General features: G+C 36.3%; 1 protein-coding gene across 3 annotated transcripts in view; it reads right to left on the reverse strand.

The window, feature by feature from the left end:
• The window catches only part of TMEM245 (transmembrane protein 245), a 76,910-nt gene that overhangs the window by 28,050 nt on the left and 22,961 nt on the right, over nucleotides 1-25,899 (reverse strand). For 2 of the 3 annotated variants that reach the window (XM_074546461.1, XM_005482993.4), the window contains 7 exons: nucleotides 22,803-22,826; nucleotides 17,260-17,364; nucleotides 15,851-15,933; nucleotides 13,545-13,635; nucleotides 12,640-12,738; nucleotides 10,636-10,767; nucleotides 3,794-3,916 (listed from right to left, as the gene is read on the reverse strand). In XM_074546461.1, the coding sequence (XP_074402562.1) occupies nucleotides 3,794-3,916; nucleotides 10,636-10,767; nucleotides 12,640-12,738; nucleotides 13,545-13,635; nucleotides 15,851-15,933; nucleotides 17,260-17,364; nucleotides 22,803-22,826 (657 nt within the window). The remainder of the gene's footprint in view (nucleotides 1-3,793; nucleotides 3,917-10,635; nucleotides 10,768-12,639; nucleotides 12,739-13,544; nucleotides 13,636-15,850; nucleotides 15,934-17,259; nucleotides 17,365-22,802; nucleotides 22,827-25,899) is intronic. The other variant, XM_014264311.3, reaches the window with a different exon arrangement.

The following is a 25,899-nucleotide window of genomic DNA, read 5'->3' on the forward strand; positions in this document are numbered from 1 at the left end:
GCTATGCTTCAGATATAGAATTTTACTGAAAAGGAAGAAGATACTCTTCCACAAGCCTGGATTTAGAAAAACAGAGCTGAAAGAATTATTTACTCCCCTGCTCCACAAAGGACTTAACATTTACAGCTAGACATGATAAAACTTCTGCCTCTGTTCAGCTTCTTTCCAAAGTCACATCTAGACCAAACAACTAGAGTGCTGATAAACATTAGAGTTGTGGAGCCCTTTGGCTCTTTTTCATCATGTTTAACAGATCAAAAAATTTCTGAATAGTTACATCTATTCTCAAAACAAGCAAACAAAACTGCCAAATATATTGGCACTGCCTCAGGAGTCATTATGCAGCTGGGTATCAGATATGAATTACACAAAAATTCACAAACATAAATTTTATGTTAAGCTGACAATCCTAAGTAAATATTCCTCCTGTGAGTTTGATGATGAGTCCCAGCAGAAGTAACGGCAGTTCCACTGCTTCAGTTAAAAGACAAAATAATTATAATCAGATTGGATTAGCTTCCTCTATATTGCAGTCAGCTATGTTTCTCTTATCCTCCTGTTAGTGGGCTCAGCAACTTCTTGGGTAAGAATGAATCACAGATCTGTGTCCATCTTGAAACAGAATACCTCAAACAAGAAAAATCCATTCTGTATGCTCCAGATGTAAACTATGGTTTATATCTGCTTTATGTACACGACTCAGGTATTTCTCCTTTCCTTCTAATATTAGAAAGAATTCTTTCACTTTCCTTGTTTCCAACCTACTTGTATTCTAGAATAAACCACATCCTAATCTTTTCTTTATGAGCCACCCAGCCTAATCTCCATAAGTCTCTTACTTTCAAGCATTTTATCCAGTTTGCAGACACCTCATGCTCTTTTCCTTCACTCCCTCTGAAGATGCTCAGAAAACAAAATGCAAACAGCATTGCAATATTTCATTACCAATCTCAAAACAACATCTCTCTCTGTTTCTAATTTCTTTATACTCAGTAAAATGCTACTACCATTTTCCTCCTACTCTGCCCTCCCAAACTTAAATTTGAAAGTCACACTCAACTATTAACCTCTAATGACCCCCGTCCAAATTGCCATGTATTGGTTTAGGCTATATTCCATCTCCCCAGGTGTTTAACTTCTGCCTTGGGAGATAAACCAATCTAGCTAATAAAACAAGTCATTATATTAGCAGATTATAATAGTATGCTGTTAACACTAATTTTGAGCTTAAAAAAATAGTAACAATAATTAAGCCTTGCTTTAATGAGAGATAGTCTAGCACCAGTAGTAGTATCAGCTACGTTTTGCTACAGCTTCAAGTAAGAATCTTAAATCACATTTTAACATCTTTTGTAATTCTGAAATAATGGCTATTTTCCTTCCTTGATGGGCTCTGCCATTTCTAAGCTACTATATTTCCTGATTTCAGTAGAAAATTCTATACAGAAGCAGGAACCCAGATGATGTCGTGTCTTCCTTCCACTGAGCTCAGCCTACAGATCCTTCTGCACATGCAGTTTTCAACAGAGAGAGCAGCATATTGCCCTAAGCACAGTAAGTATAATGTCTGCTTATCCTGACTGTTCTTCCCCAGTGTTTACAGAAGAAACTTGCTTTCTTAAGAGACACAAGATAGACATACCCACCTGAAGAGTGAAACCAAAGCAAGGGCATGGAATGAACAGCAGTGGAATAAAATAGCATTAAGCTGAACTACAACACAGGAAAACTTACAAATCCTACTCAATTTCTGCTAAAAGAAGATGGAGCACACAAGATTCACTTTGGAATTTTGGAGTAGCTGCCTTTTATGAAATTAATGCATTTCCTTTAGCACAATAGATGTAGAAATGCAAAAAAGAACCTGTAGTCACAGAATATAATAATGTATTATCAAATGGCTAGCTGACTCTTCCAACAAGTAGAATAACCTCAATACCACATTCAACAGCAAAAGATATATACTGTCTTAGAGCAACTGGAGGCTAAAAGCATTCAGACCTCTTGTACAGGATATCTGAGGTACCTAAATTGTTTCCTAAGCAACAATTCAAGATCCTGCTGATGACTATGTGAAAGAATTTACCAAAGACAAAACAGCATGACCTTTCCATAGTTAAACAACTGATGGATTACTACTTCATGCTGTAGAATTTGTCCTGTAGCTGAAAACATTAAATACTCTAAACTGAGGAGGGATAGACTGAATTCAAGGAGAAAACTCTGGGTAAACACTCTCTACCAAAATGATAATTCAGCATTTCCACAGGTATCAAGAAACACACAACCTAATTGCTTGTGCATCAGGTCCACTGATTCAGTAAATATTTTTGTATCTACTTTTCATACTCAATTTTCTGCTGAAAAGCTTCAGCTTGTTTGTTGGGAGGTTTTTGCTTGTTTTGGGTTTTCTGGTTGTTTGTTTAGTTGTATGTTTAACAGCATCCAAAATCTGTGCATTCCCTGCAGGACTGTAGATGCCCATCAGCCGAATGGAGCTTTTTCTCTTCCAATCTTAGTAACAGAATATGAGCAGAGTGAGTGTGTGCATGTGAGTACACACATGTGCATAATTCTACACCCCCACAGAGGCATATACATACATCCATGTGCACATGTGTGCAGACAGGAACTTGTATTCAGAAGTGAAATACAAGTGACACTTCTGTAACTGATGATCAGTTTTCAAAAGTCTTTGAAAATCTGAACACAATCTTACTGGATTGTGGATGGATGTGCTACACAGACTGACATTCCTACTTAATTTTTTGATGGAAGGTCTATTTTTCAAAATTGAGGTTTTGAACAAAGTGTCCGTTATTTCCACGCTTTAAGGAACAAATTTTTAAACCTAAAATAAAATTCAGTATTTTAATTTCTATTCAAGATAGCTAAAACTGGATTGAAATGTAATCAGTAGAAAAGCTAACCACTTTGAGCATTATCTTGTTGGAAAACTTAAGTTAGTGTGTGCCACCCCAAACTAGTAAAAACTTTTCTGTGGCAACTAGGAAACCTGAAAAATGAAAAAAATAAAAGTACAGTTGAAGCATCTAACCATTAAAAGAATTCGAACACAGCAAGATCCCAACTACCTCTGCTAAACCAGCTGACTGCAGAAGTGCTCCACAAGAGGCAGGATGCTCCTGGCAGACAAAAAAGTCAGGATCATGCATCACAGAAACAGCACGCAATGAACTTGATGTAAGTCATTAGGCATCTAAAGATAAATTTTGTATCTGAGCCTGAGTGCCTTGAAATCACTGGCAATTAGTTCCCGAGCTTGCAATTTTTGTATACTAACATTTTGGACACAGTTTTAAAGGTGCCATCTTGGATGAAGTTGTGGACTAAGGAAGAAATAAAATGCTCTCATGCAATCTATTTTTATGGAAGACAACTACAGAACAAAATTGGTGATTTCCCTGGAAAAATTTTTTCCATCTCCTGAATGCAATGGCTTGTATAGGGATATGCTTAAGAAGACATGTCATAAGATTTCAGCAGTTATATGGGACATTACAAGCTACAGCTTAGTACCTTCAAAGCCTAAAACAAGAATTTTCCACTAACAAAATAGTGAAGACAGGAAGACTTAATACCTCCTAATCTTGCCCTCCATCTAGAATGTCCCCAAACAGATAGCAAATTTGCAAAAGCCTACAGAATTTTGTTATTAGGTAAGCTTAGAAGATGTTTTCAATGCTTTAGGTTTGAGTTTTCATTGTTACAATATGTGCAATTAGGTTACTCCAGTAAAATGGACCATGTAAATCAATGACACACTACTTACCACAGAAAGCACAAAATTGAGAAGAGCTGTCCCACTGTGGAAGAGGATTGTCACTAATGCTGTAACCGTAGTAAACAAGAGGCTCACATTGCGACTCATCACTATCCACAGAGACTCCAGGATCTGAAAAAGGAGGAAGAAGACAGATTTAGACACTGGATGCTATTAGCAAGGCCAGAGAATTACTTGCTGAGTGATTAATCTCCATCAAGCTAAACAAAGATGTCTAAAAAAAAAAAAATCTTCCCTCACTCCTGTACTACAGCAGGTTCTATCAAGTGAAAATGTCCACTTTACCAAGGGTAAGTTTCTATGCAGCTGATTATAAGGTTTTGGAATTTTTCTCTCAGTATTCAAAATTATTTCATTACGCAAAATTGAAAAAAACTAGATGTGGTGACACTTGTTTACTGTGATTAACATTCCTGCCAAGTAGATCTTGTCTTGGGAGAAAATATTCACCTTCCCAAAAGCAGAAATGTTAAGACATGAAGAACAAGGAGTAACATCACAAGGCAGAAATAAATATGATGCTCCAAATCAAATAATAAAATTACTACTTCAATATATTTGTTGTTAAAAGCTTTCATGGTAATGAAACACATGTTTTTAGTAATATCTGCACAGAAATGTAAAAGTTGTGACTTTGAGTAAGGCTACATCAGTTAATCAAGTAATTATTAAAAACTAACAACTACTAGTCTTGGTTTAACAGATAGCAATTAGATCAAAGTAAAACAAAACCATTCAACCAACACCCCCTAAAACCAAGAAACCCTTCCTCAGCAGTCAGCAATTGTAGAGCAGACAAAGGAGTGTAAGCCATGTGATCACCTCCCCTTTAGAAGTGAGTGAATCATATTAAACATAATTTATTAAGCATGAACTTGAGAGGGAATAAGTGCTGGAGGAAATGACAGGGTATTATAACACAGAAAGACCTACTTAGTTCATGCTTCCTACTATTTAATGGGAATTATGATTGTTAAAGCTCATCTTTAGTACAGATTCTATTAGTGTCTCTTGAGAATTCAAGTGATGTTGTAAGTGAAGAGGATATGGCTGAAAAATTATATCCCACTGGCACCTATCCCTTTGCTTCTTCTATTGACTACAAATTCATTCTGAGGGTGTAGCAGTGCTACAAATTCATGCAGCCCCATGGTAACATTATCATGTGCACATTATGTTAGGAGGACTGTAGATACACAGGACAGTGAAGTCTGAGGGAGGGAATGGTTTGTAGCTAAAGCAGAGGCCTTCCAGTTGGCATTCAGGAAGGAGAGTGCAATCATTGTTAACAGCAGGCCTTAAGTTGTATGCAAGGTTCCCCTCCCAGATATTAAAGCTTGTTACTAGAACTTGGTGTGTGAACAGGAACTTCTGTGCCATAGGTCTTCTGTTATAATGTGGAGCTTAATCACAGAACAGCAAAGGCCTTGAAAATAGGGACATAGGTTGAAAACAAAGGTCCCTGAAACGGGACTCAAAGCAGTGCTTTGAGTAAGAAGGCATTGAAGATGCACAACTTTGAGCTAGGAAGATTGCTCTTCCTTCAGGAAAATGAGGTAGGAACTAAAAAGAGGGGGAAAAAACCACAACAAGCTAACAACAGGACAAGGCAGCTGTCATGACCTGGAAAAGTAATACTTTTCCCATGTATCAGAGCACACAGTCCAGGGCAGAGGCCAAGGGGCAGGAGCTGTCAGGAATTAGAACACTTATGAAAGGACAAGCTCCTTAATCTGAGGGAAGATGACATCCATTAAGTTCCAGCTCTGCATACCTAAAAGCTCTTCAGCCAGTTCATTTACACTTCTGTGACTCAGCCCATTAAGCAAAGTCTCTGTTGGTGACAACTACACAGCACCATCATGATGGTTTTTTAGCCTCACAACTCATGTAGGACATGATTGCTAAGGACTGACCACTTCCAATAGACAATGATAATGATTAGAAAACCATAGTTTATGAAAAGGTTAATGAAAAGTGGTCTAGTAAAGTTTTGCTCTAAAGAGTAAAACTACTCTGATTTAACAGCCTTCTAACTAGTGATCACAGTAATTGTTAAAACCTTCACTTGCAACACATAAGCTGAGCTGATACCAGTGAGAGTTTACAAGGAGAGGAACTTGTTCTATCTGTCAGAGGAGAGCACAGAATTGGTGGGACTGTGTAAGTTTTCAAAACAGGATGTTTCTCCAGTATAGGCAGGATTTATTGAACAGTTCCCCTAGAAGCTTAAGCCTGAGGGCTGATAACCAGGAGTATACAACTGCAGGTAGTTTGAATGTAGTTATCAGTTTGTTCCATTAACATCAGAAAAGGCTCTCCTACATGAACATCCTTGTATCGTGGAATCATTGATTGGAACTGTTGAACCAGTTACCACCAGCATCTGCTTTGGAGTAAGTGAAGATAGTGCCTTTCTAGCTTTGGTATGTCTTGGGAAAGCAACTGCATCTTAGGACTCCAACTTTTAGTCTCCAGCTACAGAGTATTCCTTGTTACCCATATGTATCATTAAAATTTCAAGATACAAGCTTTTCATAGCTAAGGTGAGAAGGCAGACATAGCAGACACTAATCATTACTGAATACAGTGTTAGAACATGCTCAAATACTTCCCTACCATTCACAAAATAACAAAATTACATGCAGCTGCACCTAAGAGTTCATAAAGCTGTTTGATTCCCAGAGCCTACTGCAGCTGAGTTGATGAGGTCACCTACTACACAAAGAATTGTTACCACCTTGCCAGCTGAGTTCTCCAAAACACAACAAAGTGTGACTATTTATGCAACAAGTTACATTAGTTACTTTTTTCCTATTAAATAACAGAAAACCACACCTCTTTCCCCAAACCACTGCTCTGTAAGCAGCTGTAAGGGATCAGTGTTTAAAAGAACTACAAATCTGTACAGAATTCAGGACTCTCTTGGACAGCACACTGTGCCACCATCAGCATCAGTTACTCTGCCTTTCCAATGTGTAACAGGCAAGAAAGAAAAATTGCACACAATATTCTCAGACATCTAAGGTGTCCTCTTGGCCACTTTTCAACTAGTCAACACTCAAAAATGAGGATTAAAAGGCACTTCATCAAAACAGTAATTTACTGAGAACTTCAAGTCAGCAAACTTCTGGAAGACAGATAAAACTGTGTACCTAACTCAATTCTGTATAAAGGGAATAAAACTGTAAAGATTTGAAAAAAACCCCGACATGCTAGTTGATATATTACTGAAAAATGGATTGATTAACTATAAACTTATGATATTACTTAAAGAAACTACTGGAGCCAGAGAAAAATATTAGGATGCGTAGTAACCCAGTGAAATATGTGAGGAGCTGACTTGATTTAAAATGCACAGATCAGTCATGCTAAAAGCACGGGAAGGGAAACCTAACTAAGCTGTAGCTTGCTGTGAATATCTCTGTGTAAGGTCTTCAGTCTTCCTGTCTGGGAGATCTCTGAATGAGATACCACCTGCTGGTGGAATGATGAGTATTCTTGTGCAAGGAGCCAAAAGATCAAATTAAGAAGACATTAACAATGTCTCATGTAACATCAAGGGAGCTCTGAGTCATCATTCACAGATTTAGCCAGCAGCAATTCACTTTCTCAGTGCTACAAGCATACAAGAAATGGAGAAAAGGGTTTATGAATGGAAAAACAGATGAGTGAGGAAAGAATGAGTCTTTATTTTTCAGAAATTAAATCTTAATAGCCCAGCTCCATGCTGCCTATTTCATCCATCTGATTAACTACCTTGGAGAAGAGTATAGGGTGCAAAATAAAAGACAAAGTGAGGCTTCACTCTTGCTCTCTCTGCCAAGAATGAGATGAAATAAACCTCACTTCAGAAACACACCACTGATTATACTATGCTGGTTTTTAACACTACTGCTTCTAATACTGGAAAAAGGCAGCAATGTTGCTAACACCAAGGCTTTTAGAGGAAAAAAAAAAAACAACAAACAAACTTGAAAAAGCTTATCTTCATGTAAAATCTTCAGGCAATTTACATGTTTATATAGTAAATTTCTTTAAAATAATTAACGTCTGTCTACATCAAACTACAGCTAAGCGTAACTGCTATAATTGACAACACATTTTGCGGGGGGGGGGGGGGGGACAGAAGTCTTCCAAGCTTTACCTGATACTCAAAGTTGCAAAGTTGAATCGATGCATGTTGCTACAAATTAAAAGAACACCAGCAATTCCCCAGCACACCTACATCAGAAATTTAATTACATGCCTTCAACTCTAAAGTGAAAATTTCTTCCATTACAGGAAAAGCCTGAAGTGAAGCACTAGCATCTGTCTTCTCTTAACATTTTTCTTACAGCAAACACTCCTCCTATTAAGAAGGAAGAACACTTCCTTTGACTTCCATCAATGGAAAAGAGCTTATCTTCTTGTGGCTGTAATATGATATTGTCAAATAGCTGTATTTTCAGAAAAACTGTCATCTGTTCTACTCTGAAATACTTCAGAAAGTCAAGGGGATAGCAAGACAGTTATTTTTTTGTAAACTGCATCTATGCATAAGTATTTGCTACATGTAAGTAGTGTAATCACACACATTTATTCTTTTCCAAAAGTGGAGGAAATCTCATTAGAGCTTTGTATCTGCTTCTTTACACAGTTCTTTACAGCTATCTCATTGTCTTTAAATTATCTGTATGTTAAAAAAACCTGTCAACACAGTTTTGGGACTGCACTGTGTCTTGCTATATTCTTAAGAACTACAAGCCAACATTGATTTCAAGTGTTCAACTTCACTCTCCCCACAAACAATAAATAAATAGATAAAAAAAAAAAAGATAAAACAGCTTGGGTTGGAAGGGATCTTAAAGATCATCTGGTCCCAATCCCTCTGCTATAGGCAGGGTTACCTTTCCTTGGACCAAGTTGCTCAAAGCCCCACCTAATCCCATCTAAATCCCAAAGTTCCATAAAATATGAAAAAAGCAAACAAACAAAAAACCCAAACTAAAGAATCTAAGCAACAGAAAAATTAAATCCCCAGAGCATACACTCCCAGAAGCACTCACATAATTTAAAATATTAACCCTTCCCAATTCAGTATGCCATTCTAATAACACATTGTTCCACTTCAGAATACGAGGAGAAAGGTTTTCATGCTCTGCTAAGAACATAAATCCTGAATACAGTAAGGCTGCTTTGTATCTTATGATAGGTAAGAAACTTGCTTAAACATATCAGACTTTAGCAAAAGCTATTCTTATTTTAATAATCTCCAAATTAAATGACCTAAGCAAGAACAGAGACTGTATTTTCATCAATTTTAATTAAAAATATTAGCATGAGTAATATTTATGCAATGCACTGTGGATGAGCAAGCCAGGAAAGAAAATGCTGCCCAGTAAGGATGTGAAATCAGGATTTAGAGCTTTATACTAAGCTGACTGTTTTACAGTCCGCCACTAAGGACATGAGTACATAGAGAAAAAAGACAAGTGTTTCCCCAGCGCTGATGAGTAATGAGTTCCTGGAAATAAACAGGAAAGCAAGTCATTTGCTGGCACTTTTTTCTTGAACTTTTCAACCAGGTTTTAGAAGTAAAGCAAGCATGTTAGCTAGACGAAAATTTTAATGTTAATGTTTTTCATTCTTAAATATTTATTCTCTTTACACTTTTCTTTGCCTCTCTCTAGCCTGCTAAGATTACTGAAGCACATTTTACATCACGGTTTCTGAGCACTGTGCAGCAAGGCTGCAAATGACACACTCTTATCAGGTAGTTCCTTCTCCTTCTGTGCCTCTTGCCTAGAAGGAAACTCCACATTGATTTTAAATCACGATGTGCTGCGCATTTTTAAACTCTTTGCCTCAAGCACGCATGACCAACTTGGAGAAAGTACCAAGCAAATTTCATAATTAACTGAAAAAAGGTTTACTGCAATAAAGTTTCTCTCAACTCCTCCTTGTCTCACATCTTCTTCTATGGTAGAAGCTGTAACAATTTAAGCAGCAATTGGTGGAGGACAGAAAAAACACACATGCCTATCAGTCTTTACCAAGGACTGCTTGGAGGCAAATATTAGCTTTAACTATATCCACAGATCTGCTATAGTGTCAGATTGGTATAAATAATAGTCTTACAAAATTGAAGATAATGTAATGACAACAGCTCAAGGCAAGGATGAACTATATAGGGGATTGATTCTATGTATTAAGCATTTAGGATTTAACATGATTTTTTTTTTAGTGAAACACCTTAATTTGGATTGCTTTCAATGCTTTCTCTTTTTCTCCTCATAAGGTGAAATGTTTTTATTCAGAAATTCACACTGTATAAAATATTAATTTCATTCTCCACAGAACTTTCATAAAAGAAAAAAATAAGCTGCTTTAAACTCCAAAAATAATAGTAATTTGAGGTAAAAAAACAAAAAGATCACCCCTCCACTTCTTTTGCTTGGTTTTGTTTTCACAACCTCTAAGTCAATAGCTTCTCCAGTTATAACCTAATTGCTTTCTTCTTTAAAGAGAAAAGACTACATAAAATAATGCACTGAAAATCAGCTTGCAGGTGACATAGGTAACAATATGCCTCAGGAAGACATGTAGAAAGCTGGTATCCATGAAGATGCTGAAAGCACAAGAGCTTCTTTCTCATAAATATTTCTGTTTGTTTTACAGCTGTATCTTAAATAGGCTTGCAACAATTGCTTAGGTAATTGTAAATAACACTAACAGCGTTTCCATAATTTTCCATTTACTTGAATCCATAACCTTAGTGGGACTCCAAGGAGAAATTTCTATCAGTTAAAAATTAGACCAATTTCATAGTAAGTGCAAAGAATACGTACCGAGAGAAACGTTTCAATGTTATCATGAACAAATGATGCAACATCTTGCCAGTCCAGAATATCTCCAAGCCAGCTGTGCTGACGGTTTATGTGCCACTTGTGTCCTTTGTGTCTTCCAGAATGCGTTACATTCTTAAAAACAAAGGAAACAGACATTTGAATAAAATTTAGAGATATGAGAAAGACAAAAGCTAATGCTTTAGTCTGGTGTTTTCTTAATGAGGAATAGATCCAACCATACATCTAAATGCTTAGAGCTGCTTTAACTGGCATCCCCTAAAGTACCTGGAAGTCCTCTGTACACTGAAAAAATTAAAATCTGACAGAAAACTGTAGTTAATTATCCCATTTAATTACATATGTGTATGTTGTATTGATTCACCTCAGTTAAAAGTTAACTTTACTGCTTCAGTGATACAATGGTATGTGTTTTGCTCTTAATGAAAGCACGTAAGAAAGAGGTAACGATTTCAATTATTGCCTACATAATTTACTGTTTGCAACATACAAGTTTTCCAAGCACAGCTCATAAAGAAAAATGCAACCACAAGTCCAAGCAGCTAGTTTTATCACTATTATTTTCTACCTCTCCAGAGGAAATGTTCAATCACACAAAACCTAAAATCTAAACTGGATGCAGGAAGATCTCTTCTGACTACAGACCTTTGTAACTGCAACACAACAAGACAACAGGACATGGCCATAAAAACAATAGCTAATTCCTTAAGTGGCTCCTCCCTAATTATGATGCTGCTATTGCCCAGTGAAAAATACCTGATTATCATCTTGAATGCCACAGGCTGGGACTGCGACAAGTGTTTCAGAGAAGGATGTCAAAATTCTCTGAAAGCAAGCTTAAGCAAACTCGCTGACTAAAACATCCTAGTCTTTAATAGAAGAAGACTTCTCAAGTTCTTATCTCTGATTTTTACAATAAGCATCCCACTACTTGTCAATTTTTCTGCACACTTTTAGCCTTAGCAACCTGCATGAAAAATGGCAGTACCTTTCTTTGCCACACATGGCAAATAACATTCCAAGTGCAGTCCCTGTACTGATTTATCTAAGAGTATTACATTTTCTGCTCATTACCAATTCTCTCTAGATGCACTGTTACACTTCGTGATGTACTATTAGCAACCCTCTATAACAATCCACCACCAACACAGACATCTTTCTTGTGAGCTAGCAATTTGCTTAGAGTAGAAACATATGAGTAGACAAAAATCCCCCTCGAATAGGCCTTCTGTATTTGTAAATATTTGTATTTCTGTGTAGAGACCTATCACCTCTTCATCTAGTTCTATACCAAAACTATTATTTCTTTAGTGCCGAGATCTTTTTGGAACTTTAGACGTACCTGAAGAATAACTGCATAAAGAAAAGTGTAAACGTAATTGCAGTCATTTAAATGTACAGAAGTATTTCAGGAATATGACTTCTGGATTTGATATTTCCATTGCACGATGGCTAATGAATTGCTCTTTCCTTTAAACTGTAGACAGCACTGGCAGCATAACAATGATTTAACTCTTAGGAACTTTTCAGGATTCAGTGTACAGAACACATTATAAGATGGCTGCAAAAATGCATTGTAAGAAACTTAATGAGAGGGCAATTACTTTCTCACAATTTCAAATTGATAAAAGTTACACAAATCATGCAGAAGACCAGTTGCCTTTTCCCAAGACCTCAACAACCTGAATAATCAGCAGAAAGTGCTAAACTATGAAATACTAATAATAAAAAGTGAGAAAACTATAAAATGGCACACATAAAAACACACTTTACTACTTGAATGTAGGACACAGCTCTGGCTATACTAAAACTGTGACTCTAGAACGATGTGTCTTACACGCTTGAAACTTTTACATTCCTTTTACTGACCTTTACTCAATCTTCCAACTTTCTGCTAATCTCTTCCTCAGAAATGCATACTTGGTATAATTATGTCAGAGTACTAAGTCATAGTTTACATGAATACCATTTAAACGAGTTACCCACCTTCACAAACCAAGAGTGATAAAGCCTGTCCCAGAGCTCCAGCACTTGTTTTTCAATCACAGCAGTGTTATTTACTTTTTCTCCTAAAATCTTATGGAGCTAAAACACATAAAAATCTATTATTATACAGGACAGAACAAAGCAGGCACCCACTGATGAACTTCACGCTTGATGAATAATGTAAGATTGTCTGTAAAGGCACATTTCAAACCCAAGTTATTAAAAAATTAGCATCAGCATGAAATACACACTTCAGATAAGATCGTTCACAATTCAAAGATTTTGTTAAAAACATTCTGCTGCACTGAGGACTTCTTTCTGCACTGCAAAACAAATGCTGTCTCTAAAATCCTTAATCCAAAGCCCTTGATCATATCTTTAGAGTAAATATTTTAAATAATTTGAGATGTGTGCTAGACATCAAATATGTGAGTAAGAATCTTGGCAAATTCTTCTGAAGAAGAATATAGCTTAACTATACAAATTATGATTTAAAAACTATCCAGTGTACCACACCCAGCCCACACAGAAATTAGGGGAGAGGGAGGGGCAGTGGTCGAAACAGAAGTTTACATGGTCTCTAATACAACAGCCAAAGTCAGTTTAAAAAAAATTTACTTAATTTTATTTAATCCATTTTCACTGGGAATCATTAGAATGATGGCAGATTCTTCAGTTCTTAAAAATAAACTAATCCCTGAACAGAAAAGACTACTGAAATCACTCCCACTCTTCCTTCAAAAGTCCCAAACCAGAGTGGAAAGAATAGATTTGTCAACAAAATGGTTAAACACATGGAAAAGAATTACATGACAAATGTATTTTAATTTCTTTTTACTTTTATGAACTACAAGAAATGAAAGCAAAAACCAAAGAATTTGAGCTTTCTGACAGCTCACTCTGACCTTGTGTGTGATCCATTCTCGGCCATACTGGTATACGTTGTTGGCTGCAGAATTGAGCGCCTTCTGAATGACCTGGGCCTCTGGGAGCCAGCTGAGGGAAAACAAAGTTCACTGTTATATTATACCCACTTCATTACACCCAAAACACATTTCAAATTAACATTCGGAAACAACAAATCGTTATGGCTAAATACATATAAAATTACTACAACTCAAATGTCTCCTTCTCCATATTAAGGAATAAATTTTCCCATTTAAATCTAGGGTATGCCATTGCATTTAAAATCCTCCAAGGTTCCTGAAACCTTAATTAATTTGATATCTCAACTTTTTCAGAAATGATCTGCTCTTCAATCTCTATGTGTGCTACTCATACAATATTATATTTTTTTTCCCCAGAGTTTCCTGAAAATACCGTATGAAGCAGTCTCATCTAGCTGCAAACACAACCTTTTGAAATTACAAGCTGAATGTAAATTGTAATTTACAATTGTAAATTGTTAACATAGTTTCCATGAAAAAGCAACCAGCTGACAAAAGGTCTGGACATCAGTTATTTCTAAGTCCTCACCAAACCACCTGCTTGCAAATTTCTTCAGGGACTCACATCACTTTCAAGCAATGTACCCCACTGAGTTGTCAGCATTTTACCACTTGTGAATACATGCCACAAAATCTCTGCTTTCACTTTCTTTCTACATCTTGATTCAATGGCACTTGTTGGGAGCCCTTCCAAAACAAAATGAAAACATTCAGGAAACAGAAATGCTGCATTTGTTCACCTGACTAAAGATCAACATGGAAGCTCCTCTGTCTGTATAATGCTTCAGAAATGTTCCAGATTGGAATTCCAAGATATTTCAGTCACTCACCTCTAAACATAAAAGAGAGTATCAAGCTCTGAAAGCTGGTAAAGCTTCAGGGATTTGGCAAGAGGTATTCTTAATGAACTAAAATATAGTGTTATGGATACTTCAAATTTTAATGCAAACTAAATGCAAACTTCTCTAATTTAAGAAGTTATACTAGAATTCTGCAAATTATTTAACTAGCCAAATTCTGCAAATTATTTAAGTAGTCGAATTCTGCAAATTATTTAACTAGTAGTCCACTAGTTTCATTATGTAATTAAGCTTCTGACAGTGAAATTTCCATCTCCATTAGTCCTACTTATTTCCATCTTACAGCAAAACAGAAAGGCCAAACAACACAAGAGATGCCATGAAGGAATAAAACCAAGTGCTTTAAGTGCTTTCTGTTCTCACGATTGTGATTACTTCAGTAGTGCTAAAGGATGTATTACTACAGTGGTTATTAACTATATCCTTTTAATTCTGTTTTTGAAAAATTGCTTTGCTCTTATAATGCAGCATCTGCTTTCTTTCAATCTTCTTAAACTACCATCACTTTTATCAAGAATATGCCCTTGAAAGACTCAACCATTCTTATTCTGGAGAGATTTTTTTTTTGCTGTGATTAAATTGGTATCTCACACTTGCCCAATGTCTGTTTAGCTGAATCGGAATGAAAGCCACCTGGAACATGCCCCTGTTAAAATCACACTTTTCTATCTCACCTACTCCCCCTCTGATGTTCATGCAATGACTCCTTTGCTCACCAGTGTGCCCATGTTTTCCTCTAGATGCATTTCTCTCAAAACCATCTCTCTCCCTTACTACTTGTCTTGGTGCTTACTTTGGTCATTACACAGACCAAACCTTACAAACTTCCCACTGCACACACTGCACATGCCTACTCTTAATAGGCATTAAAATTTCTACTACATAATAGAAATGTCCCTGCCCAACTGAGTCACACCAAACTCCCCCCATCCACCCCTGAACTCTTCTTCAGTTCACTCCAGGAACAAGGTCTTCAACTCCCATTCCTTCAAACGCACTCCACATCCCTCTCTCTAAATTTAAAAATCATTTAGCTCTATCTTGAAACTTTCTAGAGTATTCTTTGTCAGCACTTCTCTTTCATAGCAAAAAGGGACAAAACACAGATCTCTTCATCCTCTGCACTATACAAGTTTCTTCTCCACAACTGTAGTTAGGAAAGTTCACCGAGTCATTCTTCACTTCCAAAACCCAACCAGTCCTCAAATGAGATAGCACACTGACAGTCCTCCAGAGTGATGCACAAACATCTCTGCTGCCTGAGTTTAGCTTCTACATCTGCCTGTGAGATATACCCACATTTCTGCTCACCTAGGGGATTTTTTAAATTAAAAACTATGCATAAGAGCACCTGGAAGCTTGTTCATCCACCCTACACTATTCGCTTAACTTCAGCATTCTTACTTTGCCCACTCTGGGTGACTGGCTACTGTCTCATTGATCAAGCTGCTTGTGACTTGAATCATGTGAACGCTCTCTTGATGCACCTAAATTAAAGACAGAGAGGAGAAATGTTATGCAATGCAAACTACAACTCTTCCTACATTCACAAAGAATTCTTTTTTGGGGGGAGGAGGAGTGAGTGGTGGAAGAGGAAGGAGGATGGGGAGAAGGGGGAAGGTGAGAAGGGATGCCGTGACCAGTTCGTACATTTAAAAAATAATTCTTCCAGTGCAAACAACCCAGTAGGAAGAAAGAAGTTCCATTAACACAAGAAACACCTAGTCAATACAATAATAAATTCTGGTCAATAGTAATAGCAAACAGAAATTTAAACCTTATCCCATCAGTGGAAAAAAAAAAATCAAAAATAACAGCAGTGCTAAAGAGAAGTACTAAAATACAAAGAAAAGTTTCAGATACAGCTTTTTAAGCCATGGATCGAAGAAGTGTAAAAATTAATGAATACTTAGCTCTAACATGACCAACCCTGCTATGAAGCGCCTAACTAAATAAATTCTTCAGCAAGAATGATAAAATACACCTTTTATAAATATCTTAATACTCCTTCTGTGACTGTAAGGGAGCTTTAGGCAGGAATGTTTGCACAACTTCAAAAGTCTTTAATTTTAAGTACTCAGCATTACATATGCCTACATTTTGGAAAAAGGAGATTGACATCAGAACCCATTGATCTTTGTTCCATAACTGTATTCAAGTCAAACATTCAATCTCCATTGGCCATTTCAAGTATGAACACAGCTCCATTAAGGAAAAAGGGAAAAAAGTACATGAGTGACCTCTTCTGGTGAGCAAAAAAAAAAAAAAAAAAAAACCCACCCAAACTCAACCATAAAGCAAACATCAATTTCAGAGAATACCTGATCATGAATCTCAGTACATTTAAATCAGAAAAGGATACCATGAGGTTATTACAAGCAATTACACAAACAAATTGACAAACACACCTTAATTATTTTACAAATGTTTCTGATGTGAGGTAAATTAAAGAGAAAAAATCTAAGTGGTTCTTCTGTTGACAAGGGAAGTGTCAACAGGATGCAAAACAAATCTGTTCTGTAATACATAAGATAGTAATTCTTTTACTAGAATAAACTTTGTATTTACAAATGTCTGTATATTAGCCTTGTCGTATAGGTAAAAAACATAGAAACACAAAGAAATAGAAACATTGAGGTTTTTATATATTTCTGTATATTTTATAGTCTTGGAATGGTGACAAGTTCAAATACAGAGAATTAGTTCTAAATATTTGGAAAAATTCTTTAATTTATACAATCTCATATAAGTATCAGTAACCTTCATCAGCAATGAAAATGAGCTTTATGATTGTATTTGTTAGCACACCGTACCTTTGCAGTAAGGAGAAGAGCTAGCAGAAGGGTTCCTATCACCAGCACAAATATTATGAAAATGCTGATTATTTTATCTAGCATTTTCTCCAGCCACACGATAATCTGTGCAGAAAAAAAAAATTATAGCACATAAATCAATCTTTAATGAAAGCAATGCTGTATGCTATGCAACAGTATTGTTATTTTTATTTACAATCACAGTACAAAATCAGGCTCTAATCAAACAGCATTTATGCCCAAGCTTGGAAATGAACAATTAACAAGCAATGTTAGCATGATTAAGGTCATGGTATGACATGTGATTTTGCAAAAAACATGTACACATTACCACACAACACAGCAAGCTCTCTGCAAAGCAAGCAATAATTCAACAATTACTTACTAGACCTAGAGAAGTACCTAAAGAAGACATTCATGTCAACTAGAACCCAGAAATTTGTCTTTGTTTCTTGTCCTTCAGCAACCTGGAAACTTACGGATATTGTCTGCACAGGACTTTAAAGCTATCAAGGTATACTTTAAAGCACAACCATAACTTTCAGATTTGAATAGCTAAGAGCCATCTAAATGACAAATGAGGTATTTTTGCAAGTAATAAAATTTTTAAAGCTGCCTCATCACCTTCTGAACTGAAATAGGACAGGTGGGGCTCTGCATTATTGAATATCAGGCCAATTATTCAGCACCAACTATTTCTATCCACTTCCAGTCTCAGGAGGATGCTCAGCATTAAGCATGCATCAGCTAAACTGACTGATACAGGAAACAGGCACTTGTTGTTCTGTCAGTTCACAAAAGGCCCATTCTATATATGTCCATAAGCAAACGGTAATACCACATTTGAGTAGAGAAATTCTGATAATATCATTCAAAACAATCAAACTGCTCAGTCATATGACTTTGCAGAGTGCTCTGGAACATGGCAAGCTGAGCTTCATCTTGTACACAAACTGATTGTTTACATAAAAAGCTGTGAAAGCACATGCAAGCATGACCAAATACATTTTTCTAGCTCCTATGGTTCAAACACCAGATCTATTTCTATTCCATTTAGCATTACTACAGGAAAAAAAACCAGCACAATTGTACAATTTGTGATTCACGAGAACTGAGGTCAAAGCCCATGTGCAGTAAGCGAAAGTACTTCAAGTCCAAGTTATATATTCAATGATTAAGTTGGTAACATTTTAGTTAGAGATCTTATAAAATTACTAACATGCATGCTAATGGTTTACATTAGTTCTTTCTGCATTATTTACCCTATCCCTACAAATGAAATTGACCCTGGAACAACAAACTTCTCAGACTGCTCTGTGATGACTGAACTGGTCAACACTGAAGTCAGATCTCCTATTTGACAAAAGCAAGGATTTTTTGTGTGTGTGTGTTCATCCAGTAGTATCTGAGTACTTTATATATTACATATATAGTACTTTATACATTACATCAAGTAATTATTTTTAAATTCCAAGTTTTTACAACCAGCTCCTTGTTAGATCTAAATTAACAAGTTCTTGTAACAAAGTCTGTACTACATTAAGAACTGCAGAAAGGAACTCGGAAAACACAAGGAAGTGTGAAAAGTCTTTTGTCTTAGGTATTTTTAACCTAAGTTTGGTTTTCAGCATTGCTAACAGATTTCAGCCATCAGAAATTGCCAGTGTGGAGGGAAGTGACCTGCCTGCAGCAGTACTACAGCTCTGAAAAACTTTGAGCAGCCCCTGCACAGGGCATATATATTGGGGTTACCTCTTTGGAAATAAGACTGAAATGAGATTTGCTCTATCCTTCCAAGCCTCATGTACATCTAGTGATTATGCAAGAGAAGCAAGAAATGAAAGTCCTTGTTTCAAAGGACACAAATAAAAAATATCACCAAGAAAACACCACTGGATAGGCAGGGGAAGAAAATTTTATAGCATGGACTTGAAAATTAGGCTATTAAAAATTAAAACTGCCCTCATCATTTTGAATTTCAAACTACTATTTACTTTTTAAGTCAGAGTTCAAAGAAATCCAGTAGTCTTACAAATAGTACTTTAATCAGATTTACTGCAGCTATGTAATTGGAAGTACTGTCAGAGATTTAAAAAAATGCTAGGCTCAATAATTGTGTGAGGGGTATTCGATAGGTGAAATCTCAGTGGAGGTGAGGCTGAATGCTTTAGATGTTTTGCCACGTAGCAGCTAATGGAAGGGCAAGCTCCAAAAGACCAGGATGAGGATTCTCTCCGAGATGGCACAAGGCATCTTTCCCAGACACTCATACTGACAGTTCAAATATGCCTAGACTGCCATTAAGGTGCAGCTGGAGCACATGTAAATCCTGGATTACCTTTAATCTAGTTAGCAAAGACATGGCAGCACTGATGTTGTACTGGTACCAGCAGCAGCCTCAGCCATGCCAGGCCACCCTGTCTCTATTTACTTGGCCAGGTAGCCCAAGGAAGCCTGATGAAAGCCAGCTTTGGCAAGCCTACAGGTACTGCAAGTCTCAACACAGACTTAAGGGGATCCAAGTTATGTAGTGGTACAGATACATCACAGCAGAAGATTGAATTGGACTGAGTATTGTGCAGTATAAAAGCAGATGGATAGTCACTTAAGGTTATATTTATTCTTTCTTTTTTTTTTCTATTAAAACATACTTTATTTCCCTACATCAACCCACAACACTTCCTTAGCAATCCCTCACCTTTTCACACTCCTGTTAAATAATGCATAGGTGCAGGTAAGCTACTCACTGCAGGAAGCTGCACTGTTAAATGCCTGTGTGGTTGTATTTATCACTGAATCAGGTCCAGACTTCACTCTTACCCCAACCCTGCCAGATCTCCCTTTACACCCTTCCTGTAAACCATGGGCATGCACACAGAGACAAACATGTACTGACTAAACACACTCATTAGCCAGAGGTCATGAAATTTTATATTCAGTTCCAAGCTTCTAATCCAAAGGTTAGTCAACAGCAGAAAGCTGAGGCTGCCACAGCATCTGAGATTATGCAAAGGTAAAGGAAAGCCAGGCTCCTAAGCTACAGAAGGTCAACTTGTAAAACCAAACTGAAATATTACTGACTTGTGATAGTTTTTTTGTGGACAGTCTATCTTTAATTGTTACCATTTTGAACTGAAAGGTTATCAAGGTTTTTATTTTCATTTAGCTCACTGTAAAAGGGTTTTTAATGATTGAGTTACATTCTATTAGAAAGCTCCTCAATAATGTGCAAGTACTCCCTCTTTCAGCTTTTGGATGATGACACAAAACCATATTACACTAAGCTGTAACAGAACTGCAGTCCATATTTAAAAATCAGAAGTCCTACTATCTAAACAGGCTCTCCACATTTTGCAGTATGATACATCATCTATGAATTACTATTTTCAGGTTTCATACTGCATAGCCTTTGGGGTAGTAGTTTTTTCTAGTATGTTTAATTTACTACATTACCCAAACAGTAAAGCACACCTAGGCATCTACTTCATATTTGATTAAATCTATATTAAAAAAATTACCAACATGGACTTTTATTTTTTTCTGTAAACAGCTCCACTATTTATGAGGATTTTTCCCCAAGACATTCCTTAGACTTCTCGTTTCCCCTTTCTTAGTTAATATTTGAAGATACCATCTCATTAATATAATCTGCAGAGAATAAGGGGAAGTCTGCAACCAGAACACATCCCAAGGTTAGGGTGAAATGACTCAGCTGAGTAGTTAAGCTAGAAAATGTAGGGAACAGTCTGTGTGAGGTCTCAAATCTACCTACACCAGAATTTCTGCAGAAGCAGCAGAAGAATTTAGCAATTCCTTCTAAAGACTCCTGACATGGACAATGTTATTAAGAACAAATTATGCCAGACTGACTGAATCTATTCTATGTTTTGGGCTATATATACCACAAACAGGAATCAAAAAGCCAAGGTTCGTCACTAGTAGTCATAATCAATTATAATTTCAAACTCTACCATATCCATATGACTTTAGATTTCCTGTTGGATTATCAGAAGTTTATGTCTGTGGTCTCTGAAGTACGTCCCTTCAAAGACAGGCAAAAAAGGAATCACCTTTTAACTGCAGCCAGTGTTCTGTAGCACAAATCCCCTCTTTTTTTATGCCTCTAGTAGAGTGTGACATTTTTTCAAATTTTTTTTAAACAATCACCAAAACACTACACATAACAAAATTAACCCACTGATTGCACATTTTTTCACTTTTTTAAAAATCCTGATTATAATATTATTACTGTATGTTCATGCACAGAAGTCAATGCTGTATGTAATACTATCAGGTTTTCAGGATTTCTACTTATGAAACTGTAAAGTAAACCAACAGTTTTAAAAGATAACTCCAAGGAACTAAAAAACCATGCTCTGTTAAGAAATTATATCCACGGGGTTCTGCCAAATAATGCGAATTTCTAAACTAAAAATAAAATCCAGACATTTTAGGATTTAAAGTTATTACAGTTAAATTGGTTTTGCAACCTACCAGTATTAAGGAAAAAATCCCACCTCTACTCATGAATTTTCAACAAAATGACAAATGACAGAAAAAAAGCAGTTGAGACTACTCTTTCTCTTGTGGGTCACCAAACTCAGCTCTTTACCTGAACTCTGCTAACAAACCAGTATCTAATTAAAAAAAAAATTATGACAGGTTATGGTTGCACACATATACTAACCACAAGTCACAAGTCATAAACATTTCATAGTTGAGAAATAAAAATGTGATTTTAAAACAGGAGAAATACAGTCAAGGGCAAGAGAACATTAAAAATGCCCCTCTTCATGGATAATTATAACTCAATCATGAAAACATATCACACAGTTTTAAAAGCCATACAATAGGAAAAAAATTATTTTAGCTATACCAACTACCTAGATTTTTTTTTTAAACTAGCCTTTTTCTTTCCTTCAGACTTGTTAAGATTCAGCAGTTCTGAGGCCATGCAAAGTCTCATTTTGTATGCATTCACTCCTGGTACACAAGGTACTGTGCCTGTGTACACAGACAAGTTTGGCACTGCAAAAGTAAAAGACTGACAGCACTCAGTGAAACCAGCCCATGCACCATTTGCAAGCACTTACAGAACTACAACTGTGCTTCACAGCCTCACCACCCCCCTGGTAATTTGGTTGACTGATGCTTTCCCTGAGCAGAGAACAGCTCTCTAGACTGGGAGACAACTGCTTTCCTTAGGGGTACAAGTGGGGACCAGGCAGGGATCAACTATTCTTAAATAAAAGTGCCCCTAAATCACTCTACCCCTTGAAATGCTAATGCAATACTCTGCTGTGCTAAACATTTAGCTATGTGCATTCACTGGAGTAGAAGAGATCAGACAGAATTATATGACCTTCAGTAGCTTATACCAAGAGCTGGAAAAGAGGCATTTGAGAGACAAATCTATATGAAGCAAGGCATGTTAAGGAGTGTTCATGCTGCAAAATAAAAAAAAAAAAAATTATTAAAAAAAATCAAACTCCCCAAAACCACAGAATCCATTAGCTGGAATCATAATTTTTCTGTTTATTTACCTTCTTATTAAGCCAGTGCCACAGCTTGTCAGTGGCAGGCGGAGATGGAAGAAAAGGGAAAAAAACACAACACAGTGGAAAATTATTGAAAAATGCAGTAATAGGGAAAAAAAGCAATGAGAGGCAGGCAAAGTCATCCACAGAATGAAAATGAAATTTTTCTAGACACAAAGGTAAATTGCAATAGGAAGAAAAGATCATAACAAATTCTAGTGCAAGAACCTGGGTTTTACTACTAACATGCACTTTTGAAACAAAGAGGGATATAACAAATATGAACAACTTTAATGGCATTAACAGAGCTATCAGCATAATCTGGACAATTCCAGTTTAATTATACTGACAGCTACCATCACTTCAGAGCAGGACTTGTACTCTGAGAAGGACATTTCAGCAAGAGACCAAAACTTGACATGAGGAACTTGTTTATGGCATTAATACTCCCATTGCGGCATTCAAATATTCCCATTTTACACATTTCAAAACACTCCTATTATGTCAATTACTCTTGGACAGATTTCATATGTTTTTTTGGTACAACATTCATATTAAAGCACTCACATTCAATGGCACAACATCAAACACATAATTAAGTCTGATATACACACAACAGCAAATTGTAGATCATATAAATGTACATATTTCATGTAATTCTCCTCGCACTTCTCAACAGTCAATTTCTCCTTTTGCACTGAAGTTATTTTTCATTACTGATGCTCATCCACATGCTAAAGTATATCCATTTCAGGACCTAGTTTATGTAGGATTATACTCCTAATTCTAACCATCACTAATCATTAGTAGCATAATCAGAACAGAGAAGAGCTTTAATGTTGTTATTCATCTCTGTTAGAGTTAAGATCATGTAAGTGAAGTTTGTTTCTCCCTGAAAACAAGACATTGAATTCTCAGTAAATCTAACATATTCACCAGTTGCCAGAAATTACATTAGCTCCCAATGGAAACAAAAGGCATGAATATTTCATATTTATAAAAAATCTCAAAATGTTAATTAGGTTAGAAGCAGATTTACAAAGAATCATGAACATTAGGAAATACGAAAATGAAATATGTCATAAAGCACCCATGTTTACTAGCTTTTGCTACTTTTAGAAAGAGTCACAGTCAGAGAAATCAATTACACGGCATCAAAAGCCTCAAACTGACACTGTAGAATTTGTTTCTACTTTACCTCTTCACCTATGGAGCAATTTATCCCCTGAAAAAAGGGAAAGTTGTTTTCTGATTAAACGACATACTTTTAACTTTATTTCTTCACTTTTAAACCTACTGTCTGTACCTGAGGTTTGTTTTGGAAAAACCACAGATCTCATGGCTGTATTGCTCCACTTTGCAATTCCATACAAAATACAACAAAAGAGCCCTAAGATTTTAGCTGAACATGAAAGGAAATCTTTGGTATTTTTCTGTAATTTCAGCCTCTGGGAATTGGATGATAAATACAGTAACTAGGAAATAACATTAGATGTCCAAAATAAAAATATTTTTTATCAACATTTAAGACAATATCTGGAAGGCTCTACCTGTCTATCAGCTTACCAATACTGATGTTTAAGTAGTTCTACAAATGTAATCAACCTACATTTGAAAACAGGCTACAGGTTAATTCTAATCTTCAAGTCATCCAAAACTAATAAGTCTATAGCCACTTTTCCAGTATTTTATTGGAAAACTATTCATCTAAGTTCTTCCATGTGCATGAAAGTATTTTCTATAACAATATAACTATTGGCAGAGATTATACTTGTTTTCTGTGCTTGGTTAAACTATGTAATGAACTTGGTACCAGAAGAAATAGAAGCTGACTTTATCCAAAATGCAAAGGATCTAAATAATCCACACATAAAACTCTAGTGCACTATACCTAGAAAAAGCATATGACAACTACATTATTCACTCAAGTACATCAGAGAACATGTATGTGAAATATTAGTGCATTCCAAGGAGTAAAAGTCCAGTGCATGCAGCTGAGCCACTGCCAATGCTGCTAAACTCCCTCACAAATTCTATGACCAAACTGCAGTCATTTTGTAAGGCAACAGTCCTCTTTAAAATAAATTAAAAAAAAAATGAGTAAAGAAGATTATTAATTCTCTACTGTTGATAAGAACAACCATGTTACCCCATCTGTTGAGTTTAGGATGGTTCAGTGGCTGACAAGAGAAACCTCCCTACTCTCCCCTCCAGGAAGTCTCTCACATCTGCACTGCTGTCTGCTGACTCCATGAGGCAAATGCACAGCCAGGAACAGTGTACAGTAAGAACAGGATACAGTATCCACATCCTAATTTCATAACCCATTCTTAAACACACATTTATACAGAGACTGACCTACTGCTTACAAAAACAATAAAATGCAATGCCCTTTTCTTTCTCATCAGAGTTTCTCTTCATTTCAAATTTCTCTGCACTTCCAGGAGAACTAGGGGTAAATGAGAATTGTCAAAGAGAAGCAGCTCTTTTCTTGATGGTTTTGTTTAAAAAACAGATAGAATCAGTAAAGCTCAGATTTGCATGCATGAGCAGTACTCACTCATTTCTCACAATGGGCCATTTTTCAGACTAATCTACACTAGGCTCCTAAAATTTGTTTGGGAAAAAAACATGCCACTCTAAGATATGTTCCTCATTCTCACTACATTTCACTCAAATCTGGAATTATATCCTATTTGGACATACCATGTTTGCCAGCCCAAGTACTACCACTAAGTGTTTGCATAAAAAAGACCTCATCAAGGCTGGCTGTACTTAGCTAAGACCCTCAATACATCCTGATGCTAAGATAGAGTTTCCAACTAACTTTGCATACCAAAAAAAAACCAAACCAAACAAAAATCCTAAACAGATTAAGCTCCCATGTAAATAAGCTAGAAACAAAATATTAAAAATTAAACATCTAATTCCAAAGGAAATGATCCCTCAGTCTTGGTTTCTCACACACCCCCAATAAAAGGTAAACTGTAACAATTTACTCTTTAAATTTCTATTTTGTGTTCACGTATTTTTTACTTTCTCTTCAACAGTGCCCACTGAAGCAAAACATTTGGTAATACAACTTAAAAAATCTTGCAAGGAT

The sequence above is a fragment of the Zonotrichia albicollis genome, chromosome 1 (genome assembly GCF_047830755.1).
Source record: "Zonotrichia albicollis isolate bZonAlb1 chromosome 1, bZonAlb1.hap1, whole genome shotgun sequence".
In the NCBI taxonomy this organism is placed as follows: domain Eukaryota; kingdom Metazoa; phylum Chordata; class Aves; order Passeriformes; family Passerellidae; genus Zonotrichia; species Zonotrichia albicollis.